This window comes from Zingiber officinale, chromosome 10A, assembly GCF_018446385.1.
Source record: "Zingiber officinale cultivar Zhangliang chromosome 10A, Zo_v1.1, whole genome shotgun sequence".
Lineage (NCBI taxonomy): Eukaryota > Viridiplantae > Streptophyta > Magnoliopsida > Zingiberales > Zingiberaceae > Zingiber > Zingiber officinale.
The window spans coordinates 72,316,116-72,343,739 of record NC_056004.1 but is presented as its reverse complement, the minus strand read 5'-3'; the positions used below and the strand labels follow the sequence as shown (position 1 = coordinate 72,343,739).

General features: G+C 36.2%; 1 protein-coding gene across 5 annotated transcripts in view; it reads left to right on the top strand.

Annotated features, from left to right (window-relative positions):
* Positions 1-22,097, top strand: part of LOC122026093 (isoamylase 1, chloroplastic-like) — a 31,151-nt gene extending 9,054 nt beyond the window's left edge. For 2 of the 5 annotated variants that reach the window (XM_042584729.1, XM_042584726.1), the window contains exons 9-21: positions 461-532; positions 598-724; positions 988-1,074; positions 5,493-5,585; positions 5,915-6,073; positions 7,070-7,153; positions 8,011-8,091; positions 8,168-8,247; positions 8,337-8,454; positions 8,552-8,727; positions 19,690-20,189; positions 20,368-20,702; positions 20,830-22,097. In XM_042584729.1, the coding sequence (XP_042440663.1) occupies positions 461-532; positions 598-724; positions 988-1,074; positions 5,493-5,585; positions 5,915-6,073; positions 7,070-7,153; positions 8,011-8,091; positions 8,168-8,247; positions 8,337-8,454; positions 8,552-8,727; positions 19,690-19,780 (1,168 nt within the window). In that variant the 3' untranslated portion in view covers positions 19,781-20,189; positions 20,368-20,702; positions 20,830-22,097. Of the gene's footprint in view, positions 1-460; positions 533-597; positions 725-987; positions 1,075-5,492; positions 5,586-5,914; positions 6,074-7,069; positions 7,154-8,010; positions 8,092-8,167; positions 8,248-8,336; positions 8,455-8,551; positions 9,015-17,014; positions 19,397-19,689; positions 20,190-20,367; positions 20,703-20,829 lie in introns of those variants that run through there. The other 3 variants (XM_042584727.1, XM_042584730.1, XM_042584728.1) reach the window with 3 other exon arrangements.
* Positions 22,098-27,624: the final 5,527 nt, after the last annotated feature.

Below are 27,624 nucleotides of genomic sequence, written 5' to 3'. Positions count from 1 at the left end.
TTGATGGCCTTTTTATTTTTGAAAAAAAAATCCAACACTATACAGTTTTATTATCTATATTATTTGCTGAGGGATGTAATTCCAATCTATTATTCATATGATGATATCTAACTGAAATAGGTTTGGATAAGAACGTAGGTTTTTTCTTTAAACACTGTTATTCATATAGAACATCCTTTAGTGTAGGAAACCACTCTTGTAATCTCGTGGTCTTGTGTATAGAACAATAGGTTTGGATAAGAAAACTGATCTTAATTTCATGATACCTTATTGAAAGACATTGGATCATTCAGTTGCTCTACTAGTCAAAATTTTGTATAAAAGCCGATTAAATTCTAACCCGTGTAAATTTGGAGTTTGTAAGTTCTCTTATTTCTTGTTCATTTCTCATAAAAAAAAAGAGATGACATTATGTGTTCCACCTTCTCCTGCAACCTGATATTCAGATTTTCTGTTGTAGATATTGGGCTACAGAAATGCATATTGATGGATTTCGGTTTGATCTTGCATCAATTATGACCAGAGGTTGCAGGTTTGCTTCTTCACTCTGCTTTTCCATTTTACATATCTTCTCATGTATTCAAAATTTTTTTGAAGCTTATGTGATCCAGTAAATGTTTTTGGAAAACCAATAGAAGGGGATATGCTGACAACTGGAGCTCCCCTTAATAGTCCTTCACTCATTGAAATGATCAGCAATGATCCAATTCTTTCCAAAGTCAAGGTAACCAGTGAATTTTCTTGTAGAAAAACATTAAATTTAAGTGTTATTGTAGTCAGATGATGTAAAAGTGCCAGCATGTTCAAATTTAATGGGCCATCAGCCTGCAAAATTACTTCATCATTTGAAAGATTCAAAAGGACTATATTTTTTATTATTGTTCTTGCACTTTATGTTTTAGATTGGTAGTCATTCTTTTCTAGCTAACTGCAACTTGTTGTTGTGTGTTGTCTTACTGTTTTTCTCTCCATTTGTCTTTCAAATAGTTAATTGCCGAAGCATGGGATGCTGGTGGTCTTTATCAAGTTGGTAGTTTTCCACATTTTGGTATTTGGTCCGAGTGGAATGGGAAGGTTCGAACTTTATCACATGCTTCACTAGAGTGTCTAAATTTGTGATTCTTTTTTCAAACTTGGTGCAACATTGTAACAGGATCATATTTTTTACTAATGGACAATTTAAATCATGATGGGAACTAATTGCTAGAGTAAATACTTGACAATGTGTAAAAATTGGTAGGCTAGTTTTCAAAGAAGTAATGCTATACTAATGAAGTGCTTCATTAAATAAATGGTTTAATATTTCTTTATTACATCTGTTCAAGTATAAAATGTATCATTTAAAAAGGTGATTGCCTAGGTGGCTTTGGTAAGGTAGCACTTTTCCTAGTTGCTAGGTAATCCATAATTAGTGTCTCTTTTAAAAAGCAACTTGGGTAAATTGACTCGACGACTCAAATTGTCTAGGTGACCTCGGCAATTTGGATCAGCCTTAAAGATTTGCCTAGGCAACCTTGGTGGCCTAAGTGGTTTGACTAGGTTGTCAAAGCAATTCTAAGGAAAAAATAGATATTTTTTTTAAGTTATTGGTTCGTTTGATATTAGAAAATAACCCTAATTTTCCTTATTAGCCTAATGATACCCCTTATTCGTCCAAGCATTCCACCCCACAACTTTTGTCGCCTCACAATTTGCACTAGATGTCTATTGTTTGCATCTTTGCGATCATTTTTTTCCTTCTCTTCCATAAGTGTGTTCTCCCTCCTCTCTTATATCTTTTTTTCTCTCTTTTTTTTTTTAATTTAATATCAACATTGATTTTTTGTTGCAATGAAATATAAAATATTTTATTTTAGTGCTTATTATCAATTAAAACTTTTTTTTATTGTAAGTTTGCATTAATTGATTAGGGAATATAATTGTTGTCCATATAAATCCATATTAATTATTTTTAATTTACTATACTTCTCTTTAATATTTTCATATTATTTTAATGTTGGCTAGTCCTTTCCTTGACACTAGGCATTGTTCTAATAGTTCCTCTTGGAACTACTTTAATACCTTGATAAAATCCTAACAATAGAACAGGTTTAATGCTTTACTAGATTGTTGTATAGTGGTACTGACATGTGCCAAAATGGAATAGTTATGTCAATTTGGTACATGGGGAGGGGAAAAAGGAGGATGCAAGGGAAGTAGACAAGAAATGAATTAAATTATAGTTCTCGTCCACCAACCTCTATTCATGATTTCTCATAGAAGCTATTTTAGGTTCTTGATGCTGATGTATTGGAGAGGGGTTTGGGTGAATAGGTCGTGGATTTGCAAATGAAAATTTACCTTCTCTTGCACTTACAAAAGGACAAATAAAACTTCTTAGTATTCGTTAGTGTTTGAATATACACACTGCTAAAATAGAATAAAAGAATGAGCGATGCTAAGAGAGGATTATGTGGTTTGGACCTTAAAATCTACTTCATAATCTTTCGATCCATTAGGCGGATTATGCTTTGCAATCCCTTTATAAAACTCCTTTACTCAAGGTGGAGAAAACCTTACAAGTATATAGTTAGTAGAAGTCTACCAATTGTACTTAGTCTTTTTTTTTTTTGTTAGTGTCAAATTTGTGCATACTTCCTGAGATAATACACATCCAACGCTTATATAGAGAGGCCTTAAATCCCACATCAATCGACTAAAATCCCATGTTAGTTGATTGGAATTTGAAAATTATTTGTTGCCAACAATCGACATTTCAATTGACTCAAACCTTATTCAATTGATTCAAGCCTAACAACGAGCATTCTCACCCCAAGCAGAATGTTTGCAGTCGATTAGGTCATTCCTTAATGGATTTTGAGGATCCTCATTTTACTCATCTTAGCTCAAAGCTCCATGATTGAGATTTGATTGAACACTACAAATAGAAGCTTTTTATTCCTTAGTTAAAGTATGTTTGCAAGCCAAACTAGATAGCCCATACTGATTTTACCCACCTTATCCTTGATGATGTTTGATTATAACAATAATAACCAAGCCTTATCCCACTAGCTGTGGTTGACTAAATTCACCAAGATTACACTTCACACATAATCTTTCATAGTTTACTATCTTCGAGGTATCATTTGTCACATTTTTACATTGCCTAAGAGTCTATCTTCTATCAAGGCCTCAGTCATTTGGATGCTTCAAGCTCTTAACCTTACTCCATCCTTCTCTAGGTCACCTATTTAGTCAACCTCTTATGTTATCCTAGAGTTTCTCTTACTTTAGGTTCTTAGTTCTTTGGGTGCATCAAGCTTGCTTTACTCTATATGTTATCCTTTGTTGGGTCACTTACAGAGCTTTCCTTTTTCCATGATCTCAAAATTGTAGAAATATCACTTCCTCCATGTTGCTTGTCCTAGAGCCCACCTTACTAGTATTTTCCCTCGAATGTCTCATATTCTTTGTCAATCACCTTTAAGCCATCAAGTCAAACCAAATTAACTTGGTTGCACTAAGTCAACTATCATAACTGGATCACGTCAAGTCACAAACTTCATGTGCAACTTATCAGGTCCTAACAAACTCAATGGATACTTATCAGTGGCACAAATATACCTAACTCAGCAGCACAAATGCACCTAACTTAAACTATTACTTGGGGCATGATTGCACCGATAGATAACTCATCCATTTTCTCATGTTAGAAGTTTCTCTATTCTTGTTTACCTCTCATAGCCTATGATTGTATGAAATGAGGCGTCTGATTTCATGCCGCCCAACCTATTTTGTGCTGATATCACCTTGACTTAGACTTTATCCCTTTATTTTGCAAGATGAAACAATATTTAGAAGACCAACTATTATTGAAAGTTGTCTATTTTTATTACTCAAAATCATTATATGGGGTTTTGCTTATATTTAAGCTAAAGCTACCAATTCTTTTTTAAATGAATAAAAAAGCATAATCTTTTGTAAATGTCTTTACTATTCTAAGTAGTTCAAACTAGTACACAAGGTTGTTAGGATTGATATCCTACCTAGAAATAGGAAGTTCATAGACGATTATAATCTTAGGATAGAAGCATAAGATAGGATGATCCTACAATTTAATAAGAATATTTTAGAACTATATTTGATATTTATAATTTATCATATTTATTGTCTTTCAATAAATAATATTAATATGAATATCTAAAATATTATCATTCTACTTAAAAAAAATAAACATAAAATATATGAAAAGATTATACAATTGTTAGTGCTTCATCTTTATATAAGTAGCAACTTTTATAAAATGATGATGATCTTATATTGTTGAAACCTTCTCAAATGATACAACAACAACCAAGTCTTATCTTACTAGGTGGGGTCGGATGATATAACAAGAAAAAATTATTTGTTATAATAAATCTCAATCCTTCTAAATATATTTTGTTCGGACCAACATCCTATACGAGTAGGCATACTGATTGTGAAATCCTAGCCCAATTCACGTCCCAAGTAGGATCTGGATAGTTCTGGCCGGATTGAATCAGAAAATTGTCAGATCCTGGGTCTGCATTGCAATTTTAACCGCTATGAGTACAGACATTAGCATTTGCTAAATGCTGCACATTTTATTTTCTGTGGACTAGAGTTGAATTCCTAGGGGTGCTTGAATTCTAACTTTGGTGTAGTTCACACATGAATTTTTATAACATCCAAACATTTTAAGCAATTTTCAGCATTACTAAATATTCAAAGTATGCTGCAAGCTACGGAAAATGAGATGCTGGCCCTAGAATAATTACATATGATGAACTTTTTATCAAACATGTGACTGCATAGACATTTTGACTCTTAGTGATGGCTTAAATTTCATGTAAATAACTTTTTATTGAATATTTGACTGCATAGGCATTTTGAATGTTAAACATTGTCTAAAACCTGTGTCATTTTGCATGATAAAAGAAAGAAGTATAGTTTTGAGCCCATACCAAATGCTCTAGAGAGTTAAAATGGCAACACCTTATAGGATGCACCATTTCACATCCTCTGCGATCTTGATAGGGAAGTGTGGAGGAACTAGGAAGGTATGGCAAGGCCTTCCATCATACATTGGTTAAGAAGGATGAACAAGCAACATATTCAGCAAACAACATCAAAGTGGCTGTGGCAATCCAAACTTCTTTTGCCAATGTTTCTTAGTTCTCTACTTCCTATTTCTTCTTCCTCTTTTTCCCCTTTATTGCACCACATTTGCATAGTTGACATAATCACCAGTATCTTGTCAACATAGGTTGACACTTCTATACATTCTGATTATGGATCAAAACTAACATTTTAAAACTTGGCGTTAGCATATTGTAGTACGAGAATGGGCTATAGTATTGGGAATCTGTTCCTAGGAAGTTATAGAATGGGTATGAGCACATGGTTCTTGTTTGCATGCTTCAATGTTGAATTTTGATGTATTCTTTTTTCCAGTGATGGATATTGACATCTATTCTCATGCAATTTATTAGTATCGTGACATAGTCAGGCAATTCATCAAAGGTACAGATGGATTTTCTGGAGCTTTTGCACAATGCCTTTGTGGAAGTCCCGATTTATACCAGGTAATTATATGAATCTTATGTTTATGATCTTCTTTTCTCTAACAGTTATCAATTACAGTTTCTGATTAATATGATCAGATGAACTTCCACCTCTTCCATTCCCGAGTCTCTACTTATGGCAGTAGCTCTTTTATCCTTTTAGTTTTATGCAACTTTTTTTTTATTTGATAGGACACTTGAGGCAGAATGAACTCAGGTGTTCATAAAAATTTCTTCTTTAAGTAATATTTTTTTAAAAAGTTACATCTTTCACAAGGTTTCTTAAATTTAGCTAGTTTGAATAACAAAATTTTAAGTCCAAACTCATTGTTTGCTGTTGTTTTGAACAGGAAGGGGGTAGAAAACCTTGTAATAGTATCAATTTCATATGTGCACATGATGGATTTACATTGGCTGATCTGGTGACGTATAATAACAAGTATAATATGCCAAATGGTGAAGACAATAGAGATGGGGAGAATCATAACCTTAGCTGGAATTGTGGAGAGGTTAACTAATATGTTTTTATATTTATTTTTATGCTTTGTGTAATTTTATGGAAGATTAATATTTCCTACATCCAGCAATCTTTTTGACTATTGGTTTCTTTTTCCATGTCTTCATATTTTATATGCTGCTGTAACTGTTTTACGTGTGCAAAATTTCTACTCAAGATAAAGAAAAGTTTATAGTTTCCCAGATCTACAATATACTAAAAGATGTATGCAATTGATTGTTCTTCTGTACCAACTAGGCATTTCTACATCAGTTTGAGGTAAATACTACAGCTTGTCAAGTGTGTTTATGGATATCAAGTATATATCACAATTTAATAATTTTGGTAGTGTCAATTGTATCTATATGGTTTACACCATTACCACTTGTGCACTAGTAAATTGCTACATTGTTTGTTGTCTAAGATTTAGTATTAGTAACCACCATCAGTAATTTGCTAAATGCTATTAGCTATACTATTCCTTTCAATTCTTTGAAGCAAAATTTAATTTTTAATTTTCTGAAACAAGTTCTATTTTTTGGCAGCCATCAAATATTAAACTTGGAAATGAAATTGTCTTGCAAATGAACTTGGCTCATTTTTAATTAACTGGTTTAGAAGAGAAAATTAAAGTGATTCATCCATAAATATATCGTGTAAATGAATTTGCAAAATTAGATAAGTTGTTTCATTTCCTGAAGTTAATATGTAGACACAAAAAGTCAATTGTAAGGTGTCCAGGGATCAAAAATCCAAGGGAGTAGTTTTTAATAGTTTTTTTACAATTAGTTATGACTTTATAAAATAAAAAATGCCAGTAATAAAATTATATAAATAACTGAAATATTAATTAGAAAATATTATTTTATTTGATGGCATAAGGCGTAATACATCAACTTGTTTAATTGAAGACTGAGAACAATACTTTGAATGTATGACTATACCCTCTTGCTTTTGTACAACTCTTATTGTTCACTACAGTTAAAAATTTTAACCTCGCATTTTGTAGGAGGGTGAGTTTGTAAGTATAAGTGTTAGAAGACTAAGGAAAAGACAAATGCGGAATTTCTTTCTATCCCTTATGGTCTCTCAAGTAAGTATTGGTTTTGGTAAATTTAATTTAATTCAATTAATGTTTTACTGATGGTTCAAGCAATGCAAAAGTGCTTATATACGGTCTATGGTAACCATATCTTTCATTAAATTCTTCTTTCACTTCGGATATGTTACTCAACATTCAAAGTTTTCATCAGCCTTTACATGATTATGTTCGCAAGAAGGTTGACATACCAAGGACAATTCTTGTTATCCTGCATGAGGGTGAACAATTTGCTTGAGGACATAATTGTGTCCTTGTCGTAATTGTCACTTTTTCTTCATTTAAATTTTGTTTTATTATTGTGATAAATTATTTGATGGGGATTTTGCATAGAACAAATGCCCGAGCTTGAAGATATAAACATAATCCCTCTTTGATTTCCTAAAGCTCACCGTCCAAAGAAGTATCTTTGTTGATAAGACAAGCACCTGGCAAACACTAATACAATATTAACAAGGAATTAAGGCCTAGATTCGTCAAAAACACTAAATTCAAGTTAGATTTAACCATTAACCATAGCTACTGGTAGGCTAACTTTTTCCTTAAGTTATTTTACTAAAATCATTCAATAGAGATATGGTTTATCTGCACGGAAGCAGTGGTACCAAAGGTTAAACAAAGTTATATTGATTTAATGTAGTTCTTTTCTGATTTTTTTTTTTTTTTGTTGGATGAAATCATATGGTCTTGAGTGATGGTGCCCAGAGGATCTTTCATGAATTTCAGAATGTTCACAAACCATTTTATGTTACTCTAGTAAACTTACCTAGTTTTCAGCAGGGTCTTTCTTTGACAATGCAATGCAGAATCACCCATTCTGTAAGCCGTGACTGAAATTTCTGTTGCTGCAGGGAACTCCAATGATTTGTATGGGCGACGAGTATGGTCATACAAAAGGAGGCAACAACAACACGTATTGCCACGACAATTACGTAAGCATTCATCATCGTCAACTCAGTTCATATTGATTTCTCATATAGCTGATTGCACGAGCTGAACATACTGCAGCTTAACTACTTTCGTTGGGATAGAAAGGAGGAATCCTCAGATTTCTACCGTTTCTGCTGCCTAATGATCAAGTTTCGTCAGTAAGTACATCAACATCATCTACCAACAATCTAATCATTAATATATGCGATGTGCCACCAAATCTGATGAGTTTTCAACCAAATTGCAGTGGATGTGAATCGTTTGGTCTTGATAAATTTCCAACGGCAGAACGACTCCAGTGGCATGGCCACCATCCTGGGATCCCTGATTGGTCTGAAACCAGTAGATTCGTTGCCTTCTCTATGGTACATACCTCATCCTTTTAAGCAATGTATCAAAATATAACCTTTATGATCACTGAAATAGCCTAAGACTACCTCCACTCTTGTTTGCTATAATCAGACTGATGAAATGAAGGGAGAGATCTATGTGGCCTTCAACACGAGCCATCTTCCGGTAACAGTAAGTCTACCCATCCGACCAGGCTTCCAGTGGGAACCTCTGGTGGACACAGGTAAGTTCTCGCCATATGACTTCCTCTCAGATGATCTACCAGACAGAGCCATCGCCACCAAACTGTACGCCCACTTCTTGGACTCGAACGTTTATCCAATGCTTAGATATTCCTCTGTAGTGTTGTTACTCCGACCTGATGCTTGATCATGGTTCAACATAGTAGTGGTCCATGAAGGCTGGAGTCATCGTTCATGTAGATAGTCTTGTCTTCCTGCTTGATAAAAAGATTTCGTGGGTGTCATATTCATGTTCTTGTGACAACAAATTAATGCCGACAGAGAAAAAATGATGCAATTTTGCACAATTATATCCATATTTTAAATGTACGACCTTTTCCTTTTGACAGCAATATATGTACGTATAAATATGCATGCCTTTTTTATTTTTCAAAATTATATATATAAAAGTCGCCTATTATATATAAAAAACGACCCCTTTAAAAAACGATAAGCTACTTCATTCAAGTGAAAAAACGACCATTTTGTATGTATAAGTTTCTAAAAATAATTTTAAAAAAATACACGTATATCATTAAAATCATTAAAAGTGTTCTATTTTTTTTTTTTTAAACTCATCAAAGGGACTTTATTTCTTCTTATATGTTAATTACCTCTCTCCTAATTAGTAATGTCTATACAATTATAATTTAAATAATGAGTTATAATATTATTTATTATATAAAATTTAAAGAATTTTATTTTACACTTTGTAATTTTATTATTTTTATTTTTATAATATTATATTTTCCCAAAAGTTGGTAAAACATAAATTAAATATAGGGTTAATTCTCAATTTAGTCCCTCGTTATTTAACGTAGTGCTGATTTCGTCCTTAATTTTTTAATTGACCAAATTTAATCCATCAATTTTCGAACGTTTTCTCAAATTGATCTAGTTGGGTTTTTCGGGCCGCGAAAATCATTTTTTCGCGTCGCGGAAACCCCGAAACCCCCGCCACCGGATCCGTACGAAAAAAAATTAAAAACAAAATACGGGTACGAGTTTCTAAAGTCTAGATCTACACTAGATAGGAGCGTTACCCTCGATGCGATGCCCTTCGCTATCCCGCTAGTCCAATGGTTACCCTCTAGAAGTATCCACACGAACAAATGGGTGGAGAAAAACTAAACAAAGGTGTGCTAGCACCCTTGATCAACCACGACAAGAGGAGGAGAGAGCTTGAGGAGGAAGAAGATGTGAATTAGCCTTGAATGAAAAATGAATCCCATTCAATCACTTAGTGGCCGACCACCTTCATGAAGTGTAACTCCCTTCTTTTTTTTTTATTAAATGTGGAGGGCCACATTAAATTGAAAGGGAATTTGTAACCCCCATTAGGCGGCACACACATGTGCTAAACATGATGATGTGGCACATTATCATTGGCCACTTAATGCCAAGTCACAAATGATGTGGCATTAAGTCAAGTCAAACTTGACTCTTCCTTTTCCTCTCAAGTCAAGTCAAACTTGACTTAATCTCTCTCATGGTTGATCTAATCCAACCATTTAATTTAAGCCAATTTAATATAATGAATCTAATTCATTTAATTAAATTGATTCAATGAGTCATAATCTAAATTAGACTCATTGAACACATGAATCAACTTGAGTCTAACTCAATTAGCATAATTAGGATTACTCTTAATCCAATTTGATTCATCAAATGAATCTAATCCTCTTAATTCATCATATGAACCTAATCTCCATCTAATTGTCCTTAGTCTTGTAACGTTGGCAATGCCCTAAACCCATTTAGGAACATAAGTAATGAGCGGTATCTAGCAACACATCATTACTACCCAAGTTACAAGAATGTTGAGATCCAACATCACCTCGTGACTACTAATTGTAACCCCTCACAATATATGACAAGTATCCTTCTATCCTAGACATCTAGATTGATCAATGTGAGGCATAGACCGTGTCATCCTCTGACCAATCTAAATCTTGATCTCCAAGTAGACTCACTAAATCAAATGAGCTCAATATCTCATATTGACTCATTTGGGCATGGCCATGCACTTCGTGGTCTCACTCTATCAAGAATATTGATGTCGCTCCCGTCATATAGGAGGGATAGATCTCATCTACATCACTCACATCTTTCTGTATAATTCGTTATATACCTAGTAATCGCCTTTATAGTCTACCCAGTTACGGGTGACGTTTGACGAAACCAAACTACATAACTCCTTATGTAGGGATCCATGGTGACTTCAGGTCTAAGGACTAGTAGTCATACTAATAGCCACATGAGAAAGTATATGACACTCATATAACGATTCATGATACTTTCTCATGGCGGGTCATTTAGTATACATTCTCCAATGCATACCCATGTGTTAACTTGATATCTCTATATCCATGACTTGTGAGATCAAGTCATCGAGTTGACCTACATGCTAGTCTTATTGCATTAACATTGTCCCTGAATGTTAATACTCGACTAGGAATGATTAAGAGTAGTGTTCCCTATATCATCTCACTATCGGTTCAACTAACCGATTGATATAGGTGAGAACCTTCTACTCAAGGACGCTATTATACTTAGTTTATTTGGCACCAATACAAGTAAGTATAACAACCAAAAAACAAATGCCTTTATTTATATAAGAATATGATACAACAAGTCCATAATACAATCATCAAATGATTGACTCTAGGGCTCTAACTAATAATCTCCCACTAGCACTAGTGCCAATCAGTGTAGGCTCTAAGCCCCAATGGCCTAGTGTGACCATCATGTTTCCTCTGCGCCAAAGCCTTGGTCAAGGGATCTGCAATGTTAGCCTCTGTAGGTACTCTGCAAATCTTCACATCTCCTCTCTCGATAATCTCTCGAATGAGATGGAAGCGCCGTAGTATGTGTTTGGTCTGCTGGTGTGAGCAAGGTTCCTTAGCATATGCTATAGCTCCATTGTTGTCACAATAGAGCTCAATAGGGTCAGCGATACTAGGAACCACCCCAAGTTCAGTGATGAACTTGTGGATCCAAACTGCCTCCTTTGCTGCCTCTGATGCAGCAATGTACTCAGCCTCTGTCGTAGAATCAGCGACTGTGTCCTGCTTCGAACTCTTCCAGCTCACAGCACCACCATTAATGCAAAACACGAACCCTGACTGCGATCGATAATCATCCTGATCGGTCTGGAAGCTAGCATCACTGTAACCCTTTACAGCTAGCTCGTCATTGCCTCCATATATCAAGAAATATTCTCTAGTCCTTCTTAAGTACTTAAGAATATTCTTGACCGCTATCCAGTGACTTTCACCTGGATCTGACTGGTATCTGCTCGTCATGCTCAAAGCATACGAGACATCAGGACGAGTATATGATAGATCCTATGGCTGAGGCATAAGAGATCTGATCCATGCGGTCTCTCTCCTCTCTAGAAGAGGGACCTTGAGTCTTCGAAAGACTCACACCATGTGACATCGGTAGAAATCCCTTCTTGGAGTTCCCCATGGCAAACCGTAGGAGTACCTTGTCAATGTATGTACTCTGACTTAGGCCAAGCAACCTCTTAGATCTATCTCTATAGATCTGTATGCCTAGAATGCGGGATGCTTCACCTAAGTCCTTCATTTAGAAACAAGTCCCTAGCCAAGTCTTGACAGACTGCAGCAAAGGGATGTCTTTCCCAATGAGTAGTATGCCATCCACATATAATATAAGGAAGACAACTGTGTTCCCTACAACCTTCTTGTAGACACAAGGTTCATCTTCATTCTTGATGAAACCAAACTATTTGATTGCATCATCGAATCGAAGATTCCAGCTCCGAGAAGCTTGCTTTAGTCCATAAATGGACCTATGCATCTTGCATACTCTGCTAGTATGCAGTGGATCTACAAAACCCTCAGGTTGTGTCATGTACACATCCTCGAGCAAGTTTCCATTCAGAAACGCGGTTTTGACATCCATCTGTCATATCTCATAGTCATGGTATGCTGCAATAGTAAGCATGATCCGAATGGACTTAAACATCGCTACTGGAGAAAAGGTTTCATCATAGTCAATACCATGAATCTGCTTGAAACCTTTAGCTACCAAGCGACCCTTATAGATAAGTCCATCTATGTTAGTCTTTCTCTTAAAGACCCACTTACACCCTATGGGTTTTACCCCTTCAGGTGGATCAACCAAAGTCCATACTTGGTTGGTGTACATGGATTCCATCTCGGATCTCATGGCCTCTAGCTATTTCTCGGAATTTGGTCTCATCACAGCTTCCTGATAGGTGGTAGGCTCATCCTCTATGAGCACAACGTCATCATGGTCAGACAAGAGAAATGAGTATCTCTCAGGCTGACGACGTACCCTATCAGACCTGCGAAGAGGTATGTCTACTTGAACTGGTTGTTGTTCCTCAACTCCTTGTGGAACAACATTATCCACAACACTTTGTGGTTCCAATTCAACTTCCATCGAGGCTTCAGTGCTATGATCCGCATCTTGAACTTCTTCAAGATCGAACGTACTCCCACTAGTCTTTCTAGAAACAAAGTCCCTTTCTAGAAAGACCCCAGTATTTGCCACAACTACCTTGTGCTAACTAGGAATGTAGAAGTAATATCCCTTAGTTTCCTTGGGATATCTAATAAAGTAGCACTTGTCGGATTTGGGTCCTAACTTGTTTGAGACTTGACGTCGAACGTAAGCCTCACAACCCCAAATCCTCATGAAAGACACCTGGGCATCTCTCCCAGTCCATATCCTATATGGTGTCTTTATCACGGCCTTGGATGGAACTCGGTTGAGTATAAAAGCTGCCGTGTCTAGAGCATAGCCCCAAAGGAATGTCGAAAGATCTGTGTGACTCATCATAGATCGTACCATATCTAATAGGGTATGATTCCTCCTTTCGGATACACCATTCCACTATGGTGTTCCAGGAGGAGTGAGTTAGGATAAAATCCCACACTCAGCTAGATAGTCACGAAACTCATGGCTAAGGTATTCTCCACCTCTATCTGATCGAAGTATCTTAATACTCTTGCCAAGCTGGTTCTGTACTTCATTCTTGAATTCTTTGAACTTTTCAAAGGATTCTGACTTATGTGTCATCAAGTACACATAACCATATCTACTGACGTCATCAGTAAATGTGATGAAGTACCTATAACCGCCTCTAGCAGCGATATTGAAAGGGCCACATACATCACTATGTATAAGTCCTAATAAATCAGTCGCTCTTTCGCTGTGCCCACTAATGGGAGTCTTGGTCATCTTGCCTAATAGGCATGACTCGCATGTCTCATAAGATTCAAAATCAAATGAGTCCAGTAAACCATCCTTATGGAGCTGGGATAAGCGCTTATCATTTATATGACCTAAGCGACAGTGCCAGAGATAGGTTTGGTTCAGGTCATTTGACTTGAACCTCTTGGTATTTATGTTATAGATAGGGCTTTCAAGGTCTAGAATGTAGAGTCCATTCATCAGAGGTGCACTACAATAGAACATATCTTTTAAATAAACAGAACAACATTTGTCCTTAATTATAAAAGAGAAACCTTTCTTGTCCAAACAAGAAACTGAAATTATGTTCTTAGTTAATGCAGGCACATAACAACAATCATCCAACTCTAATACAAGTCCAGAGGGCAGAGATAGAAAATAAGTCCCTACAGCAACAGCAGCAATCCGTGCTCCATTGCCTACACGTAGGTCCACCTCGCCCTTCGCCAATGCCCTGCTATTTCTCAGCGCCTGCATTTGATAAGTCGAATCTGTCACATCCGCTAATCAAATTGTACAAATGTATATTTCACTGAACCCCTTAATTAAACAATAATGTTGTAGTAACGAGCCCAGGATCGATCCGAGGAACCAACGGTAGAATGTAATTTAGGATTGTCTTTTATTCCTATTTTTTGGGGTTTTCGATATAAAAATGGAGTTGGGGGTTTTAAAGCTTTGAATATAAATCTACAAAGGAAAACACAACAGTAAAGAAATTAATCTAAAGCATAACTAAAACCTACCTATGTGCCAACAATCAAACCTTAACGTATTGTCACTCCTACATTGAGATTAAATCATTGACACACTCTTAAACTAAAGAATGAAATACAAGATGCAAATAAATCTGATCTACAACACCAATTAAAACCCTAGCTTGAATTTAAACTCTAAACACTTAACCAAGCAACAAATTAAAATTAAACTAAGCTTCAACAAGGAAAGAAATGCTAAACTACTTGCTAAAACATAACAACCATTAAAATGAATCCGATCTAAGCTATAAAACAGTAATAAAATCAACTAAAAAGGTAAACCAATCCATTCTCACAATCAACTCACAAACTTCATACTCTTGCCGTCACACAAGAGTACCAAAATCGAAACCACCCAATTTCGGACCTCAGTGGAGATTCTAAGCTGCAAATCAATTCGAGGAATGCTCACAAGTGCCGACGGACCACCCCCGACACGCTGGAAACAACCCGAACCCAAGAAAATGCCAAAAATACTGGAAATCTGCTACCGGAGCTCTCTGGATCTGGATGGCAGTCGTGGATTGCAGATGGGCATCGGATGAAGCTCAATAACGCCGGAGGACCACCTCCAAGCGTCACTGATGGGAATCGGAGCGCAGATTTGGAAGACCACCTCCAAATCTGGCGAAAACAGAGAATCGCAGAAGTAGAGATTGCGCCGGAGGGAACACCCTCTGATGGCTCCAGATGATCGGGATGACGCCGCTGAGAAGCTCTACAATGAAGTTGAAGCTCGAGAGGTTGATTGGAGAAGGAATCGGGGCCGAAATCCACCGGAAGAAGAACGCGCGACGCCAAGAACAGCGGAGGAGATCGACACTGGAAAACACTGTAGCTTCTGTGTTTTTAATCTGTTCTAGATCTGAACCGACGGCTGAGATTGATTTGGAGCTAAATCAACGGTGAAAGCTTGCCCAAAATCCGATCCGAAGGTACTAATGTTGATCTAGGGTCTGGATCTACCCTCCCGTAGGTCGGATCGATCAGATCATCATTGGATGGCCCAGATCTGCCGATCTTCAATGAACGGCCCAGATTAATCCGGCTGGATCAATGGCTGGATGAACTCAGATCTGGATCAAAACTTCTGGATCTTCATCAATGGCTCATATCTGCTCCCCATTAGGTTAGATCGGCCAGATCTTCAACGGATGGTCCAGATATGTCCTATTCTTGATGAACGGCCCAAATCGACCCAAAGCTTGATCTTCTTGTTTCAACTCTGATTCGAGCCCAATTTCGGTCCAAATAGATCCAAATCTAAGATCCTTTGATGCCTACAAAATAAGAATCAAATATTAGCATCAAATAACACCAAAAATAATATAATTTGCAATTAAGTCCAAAATCTATGCAATGCACAAAAAATGTAATGTAACCATGATTTAAACTATGAAACCAACATCAAAACCATGCATAAATGAATCAAAATAATGCAGTAAAATCATGGTTATCAAATCCCCCACACTTAGTCTTGAACGTCCCGTGCAAGTAAAGAAAACTAAAAATCATCTCCATAGAAAATTCCCTAGCAATATCTAAAAGATAGTAAAAAGAATTTAACTAAGATCATCTAAAGATCACAAACAATCTTGAATACAATCCAAACAATAATCAGTAGGTATCGTAGTTTCAATCCAATCGAAAAAAATTTAGCAAGTTGCAATCTCACAAGGGATTTACCTAATCTATCTCTCACACTCAAGCATGTATATAAGTGGAGCTCACTCAATGCAACTCACAACATTTCACTACCATAAGCTTGCTTATTTTCTACTTCTCCACCACTATAAACATAGCATACATGAATCAAAAGGATTTTATCATCAAAAATTTAAAATGGAGCAATAAGAACAATTTAAGTGAATGAAGTGGCAAAAGAAAAGTATTCAATGAAGAAAATGAGAAGATAAGAGTATTGGAGGAATATACTTGATGAGTTGACCAATTCGATGTGAAAAGAGATGAATACCATATGTTTTTATCAATTCAACGTATCAAGCTAACCTCCCCTTGAATTTGATGACCATCCAAAAATCTTGATACTCAATCTTGACTTTTGATACACTCTTGATGTGCTATTTTTCAAAAATTTTCTTTCACTGTTTTGCTCTTTTTCCACTTCAATTCTAGCATTTGGAACAAAAACAAACTCACTTCAATTCTGCTAATGGAATATAGCTCCCTCCCCCACACTTAAACCATTGTCCGTCTCGGACAATACAACACAACATGTGTCTAATGGTTAAAATTCTTTTAACCACTGCATTGTTTTTTTCTTTCTGTAGCAGATTCAGTTTTTGTATTTCTGTGATTTCCTTCAGTAATAAATTCCACAATTGCAGAAGAAGGTGTCACTAAAAGGACTAACACTCAAGTAAGACTTCATTAGGTGCTTCATTAGTAGCCCTGCAGTGCCATTATTGATTTATAAACTGAAGAGCAGCTTCTGCATTCACAGCACAAAATTCAGAACTGACCAGTTTAAGAATTTTCTAGACCTTCTATTCCAATTCTGCAACTCATGTTCCAGCAACAAAATCCAATAGAATTTAAGCACTGGCTGATCAATTTCACATAGGTGGAGAACCAAACAAGTTGGATGCAACATCAGTAGCAACAATCTGGAAATTAGTTTCTCCATTTCTGAATTGAATCAACTTAGAACTCAACTCAAAAATTACTACAAGGGCAGTACCAAATCAAGACTCCATTGATACTTCAATTCAGAAATGATATTTACTGTAAATGAGTTGCAATTTCTGCAATACATTGAAGATATGCAGTTTAAAAATCTGTAAATTACTGGTTTAGAAAGCTATGCAGTTTAGAAAGCAGCAAATCTGATTTCTGAATTCTGTTTCTATACATTTCGGCCAAGTTTTCCTTGCTATTGAGTCTTGAAAGATAGCACATTTAATAATGAATCAAAATAGCTCAAATTCCATTCATTTCAGATTTGAATAGCAAGAGAACTTAGCTCAATTCAGCAGATTACCCCTGGCACAAAGCTGATCTGTATTTCAATCTGAATTCAGTTCCATTTGCAAATGTACACTTCTTTTATCTTAATATCCTCTCTTACAATTGTACAACTGCAAAGCTTATCTTCTTTTCCTGAAATGGCACAAAAATTTTAGCCCGGATTTTACTTTTCCCTACTGCATTTACAGTCTGATACCCAAGCTGTAAATTTCTGTTCAGTATCAGTTTCCAGCTTGTTTCCTGGTTGGGTATCCAATTTCTTGTCTAAAAATCTTGTAAACTCTAGTGAAGTAAGATCAGTATCTATCAACTCACAAACAACAACTGAGTTTCAAATTTCCATGAACAAAGAACTTCAAACTCCATTGACACAGCAAGGTGCAGATTTCAGCATTTGCCACATAACTTTATATCAACTTTGCTTTATTTAGCCAACAAAAATCTCAAAACTCCTTCGTCTTGTCTCTTAAGACCCCTACCAATGCATACTCAAAAGCTTCCCAAGTTCCAGTAATTCTAGCTAGTTATAATCCATTTCCCAATTTGGCACAAACTTGTAAAATTATTCTGCAGAATTCTATACTCGAATTCCTGCTCTCACTCTGCATTTCATTTCCCAATTAGTTAGGCCATATTTCTCTTAATATCTCAGTCTAGAGGTGATACACAATTAAGTTCAGCTTCAAGATCAAACATATCCAGTAGAATCTGATTTCATGAATTCAGATATGCATTCACAGATTTTCAGAATTCACATTCCGCAGGGTTCCAACTCATCAAAGGATAGTAAAAACATTGAAATCAGTTTAACACAACCCTCAAAATTCACATATGCAATTCCTGCTTTGTTTAGATTCTAACTCCAAGCTTGATACCAATCCTTTTCTGCATTATGATCTCTCCTGATAATACAGTAACAACAATTGAAACCAGCAGTGACTTCTTCAGTTTTCAGCAATGCAGTTTGTTCAGAATTCAACACTGCCTATGGCTATATATCTAACTATTTTTGATCAACAGCCACATAAAGAACCAACACTAAATAAGTTCCCAATTTCAGATATTTGAAACCCAAAGAATCCCTTCTCACTGAATCTAGGAAGCTTTCTAAGATGGAATTATGTCTGCACTTCCTGAATTTCCAGCTTCCACAATAATTCAATCTGTTTCCTAGAAACTACCAAAAACTTCTTTCATTTTTTTTTTGCATTCTTCTTTTGTCTAAGTAACTGAAGGCTTATTTAAGCTTCCCATTGATCAAGAGGCTTCATTAAAAACTCAACTATTGTAGATTTTGCAGCAGATCTTCAGCCTCTGGAAGTCCATTTCAGAAATTCGAATTTGAAATTGACTTCTGCAATCTGCTGTTTCAGATTCCATTTTAACATTTTTTTTCTTTCTGGAATTCAAGGCTTGTTTCTGATCAGCAATTAGTTTGAAAAGTTGGCACCAATTTCTTGAAACTCCAAACTCCTTAATAACAGAAAATAGCTTCACCAATCTGCAACCATTTCTTAACAAATGAAGAAAGCAAAAACATGTCCATTTCTAAATCTTCTCAACACCAATTTGATTGTTATCAACTAGGCATTTATAGGAATCTCAGCCACTGAATTCCACATTGCTTCCATAGCAATAATAATCATACTGCTGAATATTTTAAACTGCAGTGGAACTGGAACATTCAACCATAATTCATTTGTGCACACAACAGCTCATGATTCTGTTATCTAACACATATTCTCATTGAATTTAAATAGATAGGAGCAATAACTACAAGGTTGCTGGTTAGAACAGAATACATTTTAGCACTAAACATGTACTTGTTGGTACATGAGTTCCATATCTGCAGAAATAGAATCAAATGTTGCAGAAATTTTGAGTTTAGATTCTGGATTCTGAAAATCAGCAACAACTTAAAGACAATCTAACTATATTCTTCAGGATTCATTTTTTTTTAAAAAAAAATCTCATGTAGCATCAGAAACTGAGTTCTTGTGCTTACAGTTTCAGAATTTCCATTCTGATCTTGCAGATTTGAAGATTTACAGAAGTGGAATGAAAAAGAAATTGAATTTCAGTTGCTTCTTATCAGAATCAGCACACTACATTCCATTTCAGAATAAAGCTGATATTCGAATATTTGATATTCTTCCTCAGCAATAGAACAACTCTTAACAAAATTCCCCTTGACAAATACAGCATGTAAACTATAAGGATTCAATTTCTGAGCACTGATTCCAAAATGCTGCAAATTTTTAACCTTAAAGAGCTTAAAGGAAGACAACACCAAATGTCAACAAGAGAAAAACAGCTTCACTTGAACCTTTCATTAATAAGGAATCTACATAAAGAATTTGGTACGCTGCAGATCTATGTTAGTACTCAGTTACAGGGATTGCTTTACTGGTTCTTTTCTTCATTCCTTCAGATCCAGAAATTAGCTCATTTCTGAAAATTCCAGCCTTGCAAATTCAGCTACAAGATTTCTATGAGCTCTTCTCTTATGTAGTAGCTATTTCGATTACTAATAAGGTACTAACTCAACTTCCATCAATTTAAATCCTTAGATTCTGCTTCAGCAATCTATAGCTACCAGCCAGCACTTTCAGGAATCCAGAATCCAGTCTTAAGTCTCAGACAATAGAATACATCTCACGTTATCCACTTACTTGATACACTTTTAAACCACTGTTATTTTTTTCTTCTACAGGTTCCCTTTTCTGTTCCTGTCTTCAACAAATTCAATAAAGATATGCTTCTCTATTGCATTGGTAGAAGACCAAATCAAATTCCATTAATCTCCAACAGCAGCCTTGAACACAAAATTCAAAACATCAATATAAATTCTGCACTTCAATTTGCACTGAGAAATGAACTCCAGATCTGTCCATTCTATTAGGTTGCTGAATATTTCTGGATTCTGAAATTTCTGCACATTTGCAAGAAGCAAAGCAAAAGAAAACTTGGCACAATCATCAAATTAACTATGGCACAAAACTAATCTACCTTCAACTGATGCAGTTTCAATTGCAGATGCCATAACAGGTAACATACCATTTGTTTCATCATATTCTTAAACATCAGTTAAACTTTCACTCATTTTAATATTGCATTCCGAATTTTGATACAAATCTGATCAGAATTTTCAGCTCTGTTTTTTCAATTCCTGCAGATTTCCAAAGCTCTCCACAAGCTCACATAACACCAATTCCAGATTTCCAAAGCTGTTCACAATACTTCTTCTCACTTCACTTAAAATCTGATACCCAGCTGCAAAATTAGTTTAGTCTTCAATTTCCAGCTTTTCTTCTCAGTTCTGAAATTCTCCAGTAGTCGAATTCAGCAAGAATTCAAGGTTTTCAGCTTCCGAAAGTTCATGGGTTCAAACTTCAGTTGATACACCAGTTCAACAAAATTAAAATCTGTTGCTACTGATAACTTGAATTGGATTGAGTTTCAAAACCACAGACTTATTGTCTCAGGATTCTGTCAATTGAGTTACTGAATTTCAGATTCAGTTCTTGAATTTGTAGAGGACTTTAAAGGCTGAAATACCATTTATTCTGCTTCATATAGGACTAAACTCGAGTTTCTTCCTTGTTTAGATGTTGCTTCTAGTCTTTTGATACCCTTCTGGTACACAATTCAGCAAGCTTTGAATCTGCTCTGCAGTATCCATATATCCAGTATCCTCCAGAATTCAGATACATTTCGCAGCAGCCAGCAATTCAAGACTTTAAGTTAAGATTTTAATAGCAATGATCAGATGAACAAACCACCTCTGAAATCACTACATTTCAGTTTCAGAAATCTGTATTTCAGAACCTAGCCTTCAGTTCCAGAATTCAGACAGCATTGTTGTCATCAACAGCAACAATCAGAAATCCAACCTCTCAATTTGGTCAGCAACAGATAAGTTCTGATTTTTAAACTCCAGCTGTACCATGTTAAAATAAAATTTTCCAGTTATTACTTGCACCAGCATCTCAAGAACCATTGTACAGATATTGCACAAACTCCAGAAATCACAAACCATATAGCAATTTTGGAACTTGAAGATCTTCAATTCTGCAGTTCCAAGTCCTGCTCTTGTTAACAACTTGGTTAATAGAAAGTTAGACTTAAGAGGAATGAAATAACTTGAGCTTCCTTCAGAATTTCGGTACAGAAGTATTCAGAATTGAATCTGAAATCTCAGTTCTGATTTCCAGACTCTACTTATGCATTTCTGTTTAAAAACTCAGCTCCTCAATTTTGTTCACTTACAGCAGCTCGGTCACAGAATTCAATCTTGTTTCTGACCATAAAATGGATTGAAAGGTAACCACAACAACAAGGTTTTAATTTGCCTCTTCCACTAATTAGAGAATTTCCAGGAATGACAAACATGTAGTGAAAACAGAATTCAAACATCCATAGCAGTAAATGCATTTTGCTATTCCTTTGTGCATGTACGGATGAAGAACAAACCAACCAACTCATAGCAGTTTAAGTAATTGACCAAGCTACAGAAACAAACAAGCATGTACGAGGAAAACAATAACTACAAAAATTGATTCTCCATCAACATTATCAACAGAATCTTAAACCATTCAGGTCCAAGAACAGACTATGCTTCTATACAAACTTGTAAGATTTCTGAAATTTGGCACACCATTGATACAAAATTCTGCATTTCTAAATTTGCAACTTCCACACTAATTCAATCTGTTTCCCAGTAACTACCAGTAACTTCTTTCTTTTGTCAAAGTAACTGAGGGCTTCTTATTGATCACTAAATTAACAAGGGTTAAACTCAAGTTGCTGTTGTCTAGAAATTGCTCATGGTCTTTGCACTAAACATAGTTCTGTTCAATTCTGTTCATAGCAGATTCTTCACCATCCTCACTTGTTCCACTCTTCTCATAAAAATTCTTTGCATTTTGATGAATAAACCATATGGTCAAATACTCAAACTAATGAAAAAGATAGTACTTTTCAATCACTTTCTCAACAGTCCCAATAATCATTTACTTTTGGTCCATCTTCTGGATTTTTTTTTCCTGAAGATTTAATCATCAATGGACTTGGAAACGGATAGTATATCAGTAAGAAGCAATGTGTTCCTCTTGGCCATTCACTAAACATGCTCTTGCAACTAATATTTGGCACAAAATAATTCAATTAAATGCATTTTCAGCAACACTTCTCAGATTTCAATCAAACTGAAATGCAACATCAACTTGAACTCACAACTTCAGAATTTCCAAACCACTTGAAGTAAGAAAACTCATGAACCTTAAGCATATACAATTCTCCCTCACACCTAGATCCTTTGTCATCTAGTCAATCAAACTCATCAAGAATTCAACCAAAAACTCTCAATAAAAGATTGACAAGCAAAGTTATCAAGAGTTAGAATGCTATATGAAATTGTTCTTAGAAAATTGTGGGGAAAATGAATTAGACTTTGAAATAGACAAAAGAAAAGAGTTCAATGATAATTATCCTTCTTTTCCATGCATCCATATGCTATTGTGACTTTGAAAAGAAACCAAGCAAGTTCTAGAGTTCAATTGCTATGAGTGCATGCCACACAAAAATAAAATAACGTATAGGCTTAAAGTGGTCCTTTCTAGGTAATATTCATGCAAACAAGCTCAATCGATCAAAATAGAATCCACTACCATTTTAACCAATATCATTTAAGTAGAATATCCAATCATGTCCAATGACCTAAAATTAATGATCAAATTTAAGGAACTTTTACCATCTTAAAAATATTACTTAGAAATTCCCATGGTGACTTTTATTCAAAATGAAAATGCTATGTACTAACAAAATGCAAAGTATGGAAGCAAATGCCAAATGTAAAAGCAAAGTGCAAATGCAAAGTATGAAACTAAAGAAACGTATAAAGAATTTATTAAACACAAAGCATGAATTTAAATGCAAGAGTAAGCAAAATTGGAATCAACTCCCCTTTAAATTCCCGGTGGTTGAAGAAGATTTAGAAGAAGTAGCCACCCCGGAAGTTGAGTAATCATGGTTCCAATCAAATCCTTCTTATTACTCATTTTTCCTTTCACCATTCTCTCCGGAGGTCTAAGTCGGTTCAGTTTTAGCACCCACTCCGGGAGCTTGTGTTCTCCTACAACATCAATAAAAGAAAATACCTCCCACACGCATGTGGGATAAAAAGAAAATAGGAGAATATTAGTGTGGGTAAAATATATATCAAGAATTGCATCACAACTAATAAAATCAACAATTGGTACCTCAATAAAATTCTCTGAAAAATTACACAAAATACTCACCTTGTCATCTTGAGAGGTACCTAGAGTGGTGTTTGTTACCTCTTTTTCCTCAAATAAATGCTCAGACTCCAGTTCTGGTGAATGTTCAACTTCATGTAGTGATTCTTTGGTGCTTGGCTCCATAGCACAAGTCCCTACACTTACATCCTCTATTCTTGGTGATTCTTGAGGTAATGCTTCCAGTAAGCAATCCCCTACACTTAAATCATTTTCTGCAACAAAACCTGCATCATTAATAACATCTAGAGCAACAACATTAGTAGTAGAATCAAAAATAGGTTCAACTACATCATCACAACAATAAAAAGTAGATAAAGAATCTAGTGAAGAAGTAGATGCAGTGTCAGGCCTGACAAGAGCTCCACAATCCAACTCCTCACTGGCATTTTGTGTTGGTAATTGGTTGATGGATGATGCAATTTGATCTAACTGACTCTGAATATTCTGTATCCTTGCAAATTGTTGCTCTTGATGTTCTCTCATTTGTTGCATAACTTCATTGCATTTCCACATTGATTCTTCAATTTGTTCTTGTGCATCCTCATACCTATTCCGTTGCTCCATAGGTAGGTAGGATTGATAAAACTGAGTCTGAGGCTGATAAAAATAATTCTCCATCCCATCTCCAAAATACTGATGATATGGATCCATGGTCAAATAAATCTCCTGTTCTTACACTGAAACACTAGTAAATAAAATCAGAAGACTCAGGAACAAATACAATCAAACACATGGATATATAAACATGAAAAAATCAAACAACAATCCTAAAATTACCAAACAATGCATATTAATATTTCCCCGGCAACGGCGCCAAAATTTGATAAGCCGAATCTGTCACATCCGCTAATCAAATTGTACAAATGTATATTTCACTGAACCCCTTAATTAAACAATAATGTTGTAGTAACGAGCCCAGGATCGATCCGAGGAACCAACGGTAGAATGTAATTTAGGATTGTCTTTTATTCCTATTTTTTGGGATTTTCGATATAAAAATGGAGTTGGGGGTTTTAAAACTTTGAATATAAATCTACAAAGGAAAACACAACAGTAAAGAAATTAATCTAAAGCATAACTAAAACCTACCTATGTGCCAACAATCAAACCTTAACGTATTGTCACTCCTACATTGAGATTAAATCATTGACACACTCATAAACTAAAGAATGAAATACAAGATGCAAATAAATCTGATCTACAACACCAATTAAAACCCTAGCTTGAATTTAAACTCTAAACACTTAACCAAGCAACAAATTAAAATTAAACTAAGCTTCAACAAGGAAAGAAATGCTAAACTACTTGCTAAAACATAACAACCATTAAAATGAATCTGATCTAAGCTATAAAACAGTAATAAAATCAACTAAAAAGGTAAACCAATCCATTCTCACAATCAACTCACAAACTTCATACTCTTGCCGTCACACAAGAGTACCAAAATCGAAACCACCCAATTTCGGACCTCAGTGGAGATTCTAAGCTGCAAATCAATTCGAGGAATGCTCACAAGTGCCGACGGACCACCCCCGACACGCTGGAAACAACCCGAACCCAAGAAAATGCCGAAAATACTGGAAATCTGCTACCGAAGCTCTCTGGATCTGGATGGCAGTCGTGGATTGCAGATGGGCATCGGATGAAGCTCAATAACGCCGGAGGACCACCTCCAAGCGTCACTGATGGGAATCGGAGCGCAGATTTGGAAGACCACCTCCAAATCTGGCGGAAACAGAGAATCGCAGAAGTAGAGATTGCGCCGGAGGGAACACCCTCTGATGGCTCCAGATGATCGGGATGACGCCGCCGAGAAGCTCTACAATGAAGTTGAAGCTCGAGAGGTTGATTGGAGAAGGAATCGGGGCCGAAATCCACCGGAAGAAGAACGCGCGACGCCAAGAACAGCGGAGGAGATCGACACTGGAAAACACTGTAGCTTCTGTGTTTTGAATCTGTTCCAGATCTGAACCGACGGCTGAGATTGATTTGGAGCTAAATCAACGGTGAAAGCTTGCCCAAAATCCGATCCGAAGGTACTAATGTTGATCTAGGGTCTGGATCTACCCTCCCGTAGGTCGGATCGATCAGATCATCATTGGATGGCCCAGATCTGCCGATCTTCAATGAACGGCCCAGATTAATCCGGCTGGATCAATGGCTGGATGAACTCAGATCTGGATCAAAACTTCTGGATCTTCATCAATGGCTCATATCTACTTCCCATTAGGTTGGATCGGCCAGATCTTCAACGGATGGTCCAGATCTGTCCTATTCTTGATGAACGGCCCAAATCGACCCAAAGCTTGATCTTCTTGTTTCAACTCTGATTCGAGCCTAATTTCGGTCCAAATAGATCCAAATCTAAGATCCTTTGATGCCTATAAAATAAGAATCAAATATTAGCATCAAATAACACCAAAAATAATATAATTTGCAATTAAGTCCAAAATCTATGCAATGCACAAAAAATGTAATGTAACCATGATTTAAACTATGAAACCAACATCAAAACCATGCATAAATGAATCAAAATAATGCAGTAAAATCATGGTTATCACCTGCACATTAGTACAAATGTGAGATGCACATCCGATATCTAATACCCATGATGAAGAAATAGATAGATTGACTTCTATAATATATATACCTGAAGTGGAAGTCTCACTTCACTTCTTCTTAAGATCTTCTAGGTACACCTTGCAGTTCCTCTTCCAGTGCCCGGTCTGACCACAGTGGAAATAGGTAGCATCGTTGGCGACCCCTCCTTTAGGCTTCAGTGCCTTGCCTTTGCCCTTGGCTTGGAACTTTCCTTTGCCTTTGGGCTTGCCCTTGCCCTTGTGTTTCTGAACCATCAGAACAGAGTGGGGCTTTGCCTTCTTAAGGTTCAGCTCAGCAGTTCTTAACATGCTAAGCAGCTCGGGCAGTGGCTTGTCAATTTCATTCATATTGTAGTTTAGAATGAACTGACTATAGCTATCCGGCAAGGATTGCAAGATCAGGTCAGTGGCCAGCTCTTGGCCAAGCGGGAATCCCAACCTCTGTAGGTTTTCTATGTACCCAATCATTTTGAGTACATATGGGCCTATGGGAGCCCCATCTGACATCTTGCATTGAAATAGTGCCCTTGAGATCTCAAATCTCTCATGCCGCGCTTGTCCTTGATATAGTTGACGAAGATGTTCAACCATATCGTAAGCGTCCATCAACTCGTGTTGCTTCTGAAGCTCAGAGTTCATGGTTGCGAGCATTAGACATGACACATCTAACGCGTCATCTTGATACTTCTTGTAAGCATCTTTATCTGCTCGCGTGGCATTGGCAGGAGGAGCCTTCGGAATAGCCTGCTCCAGAACGTACAGTTTACGTTCCTGGGTGAGAACTATTATCAAGTTCCTGTACCAGTCCAGGAAATTTGCTCCGTTGAGCTTGTCCTTGTCAAGGACAGAACGCAGAGAGAAGGTGTTCGTGTTTGACGTCATGGTTATCTACAACAGAAATAAAAGCAGAAAGTAAATATCATATTCTTTTCATTTAATTAGGCCTTTAACTAAATGATGCTCCCACTGAATTCTATAATTCAAGTGGAACAAGATCCACATCATATTAACCCTTGAGTTAGCTTTGACTAATACGCCCAAGATTTAGTATGATCGGTAGATAACGATTTA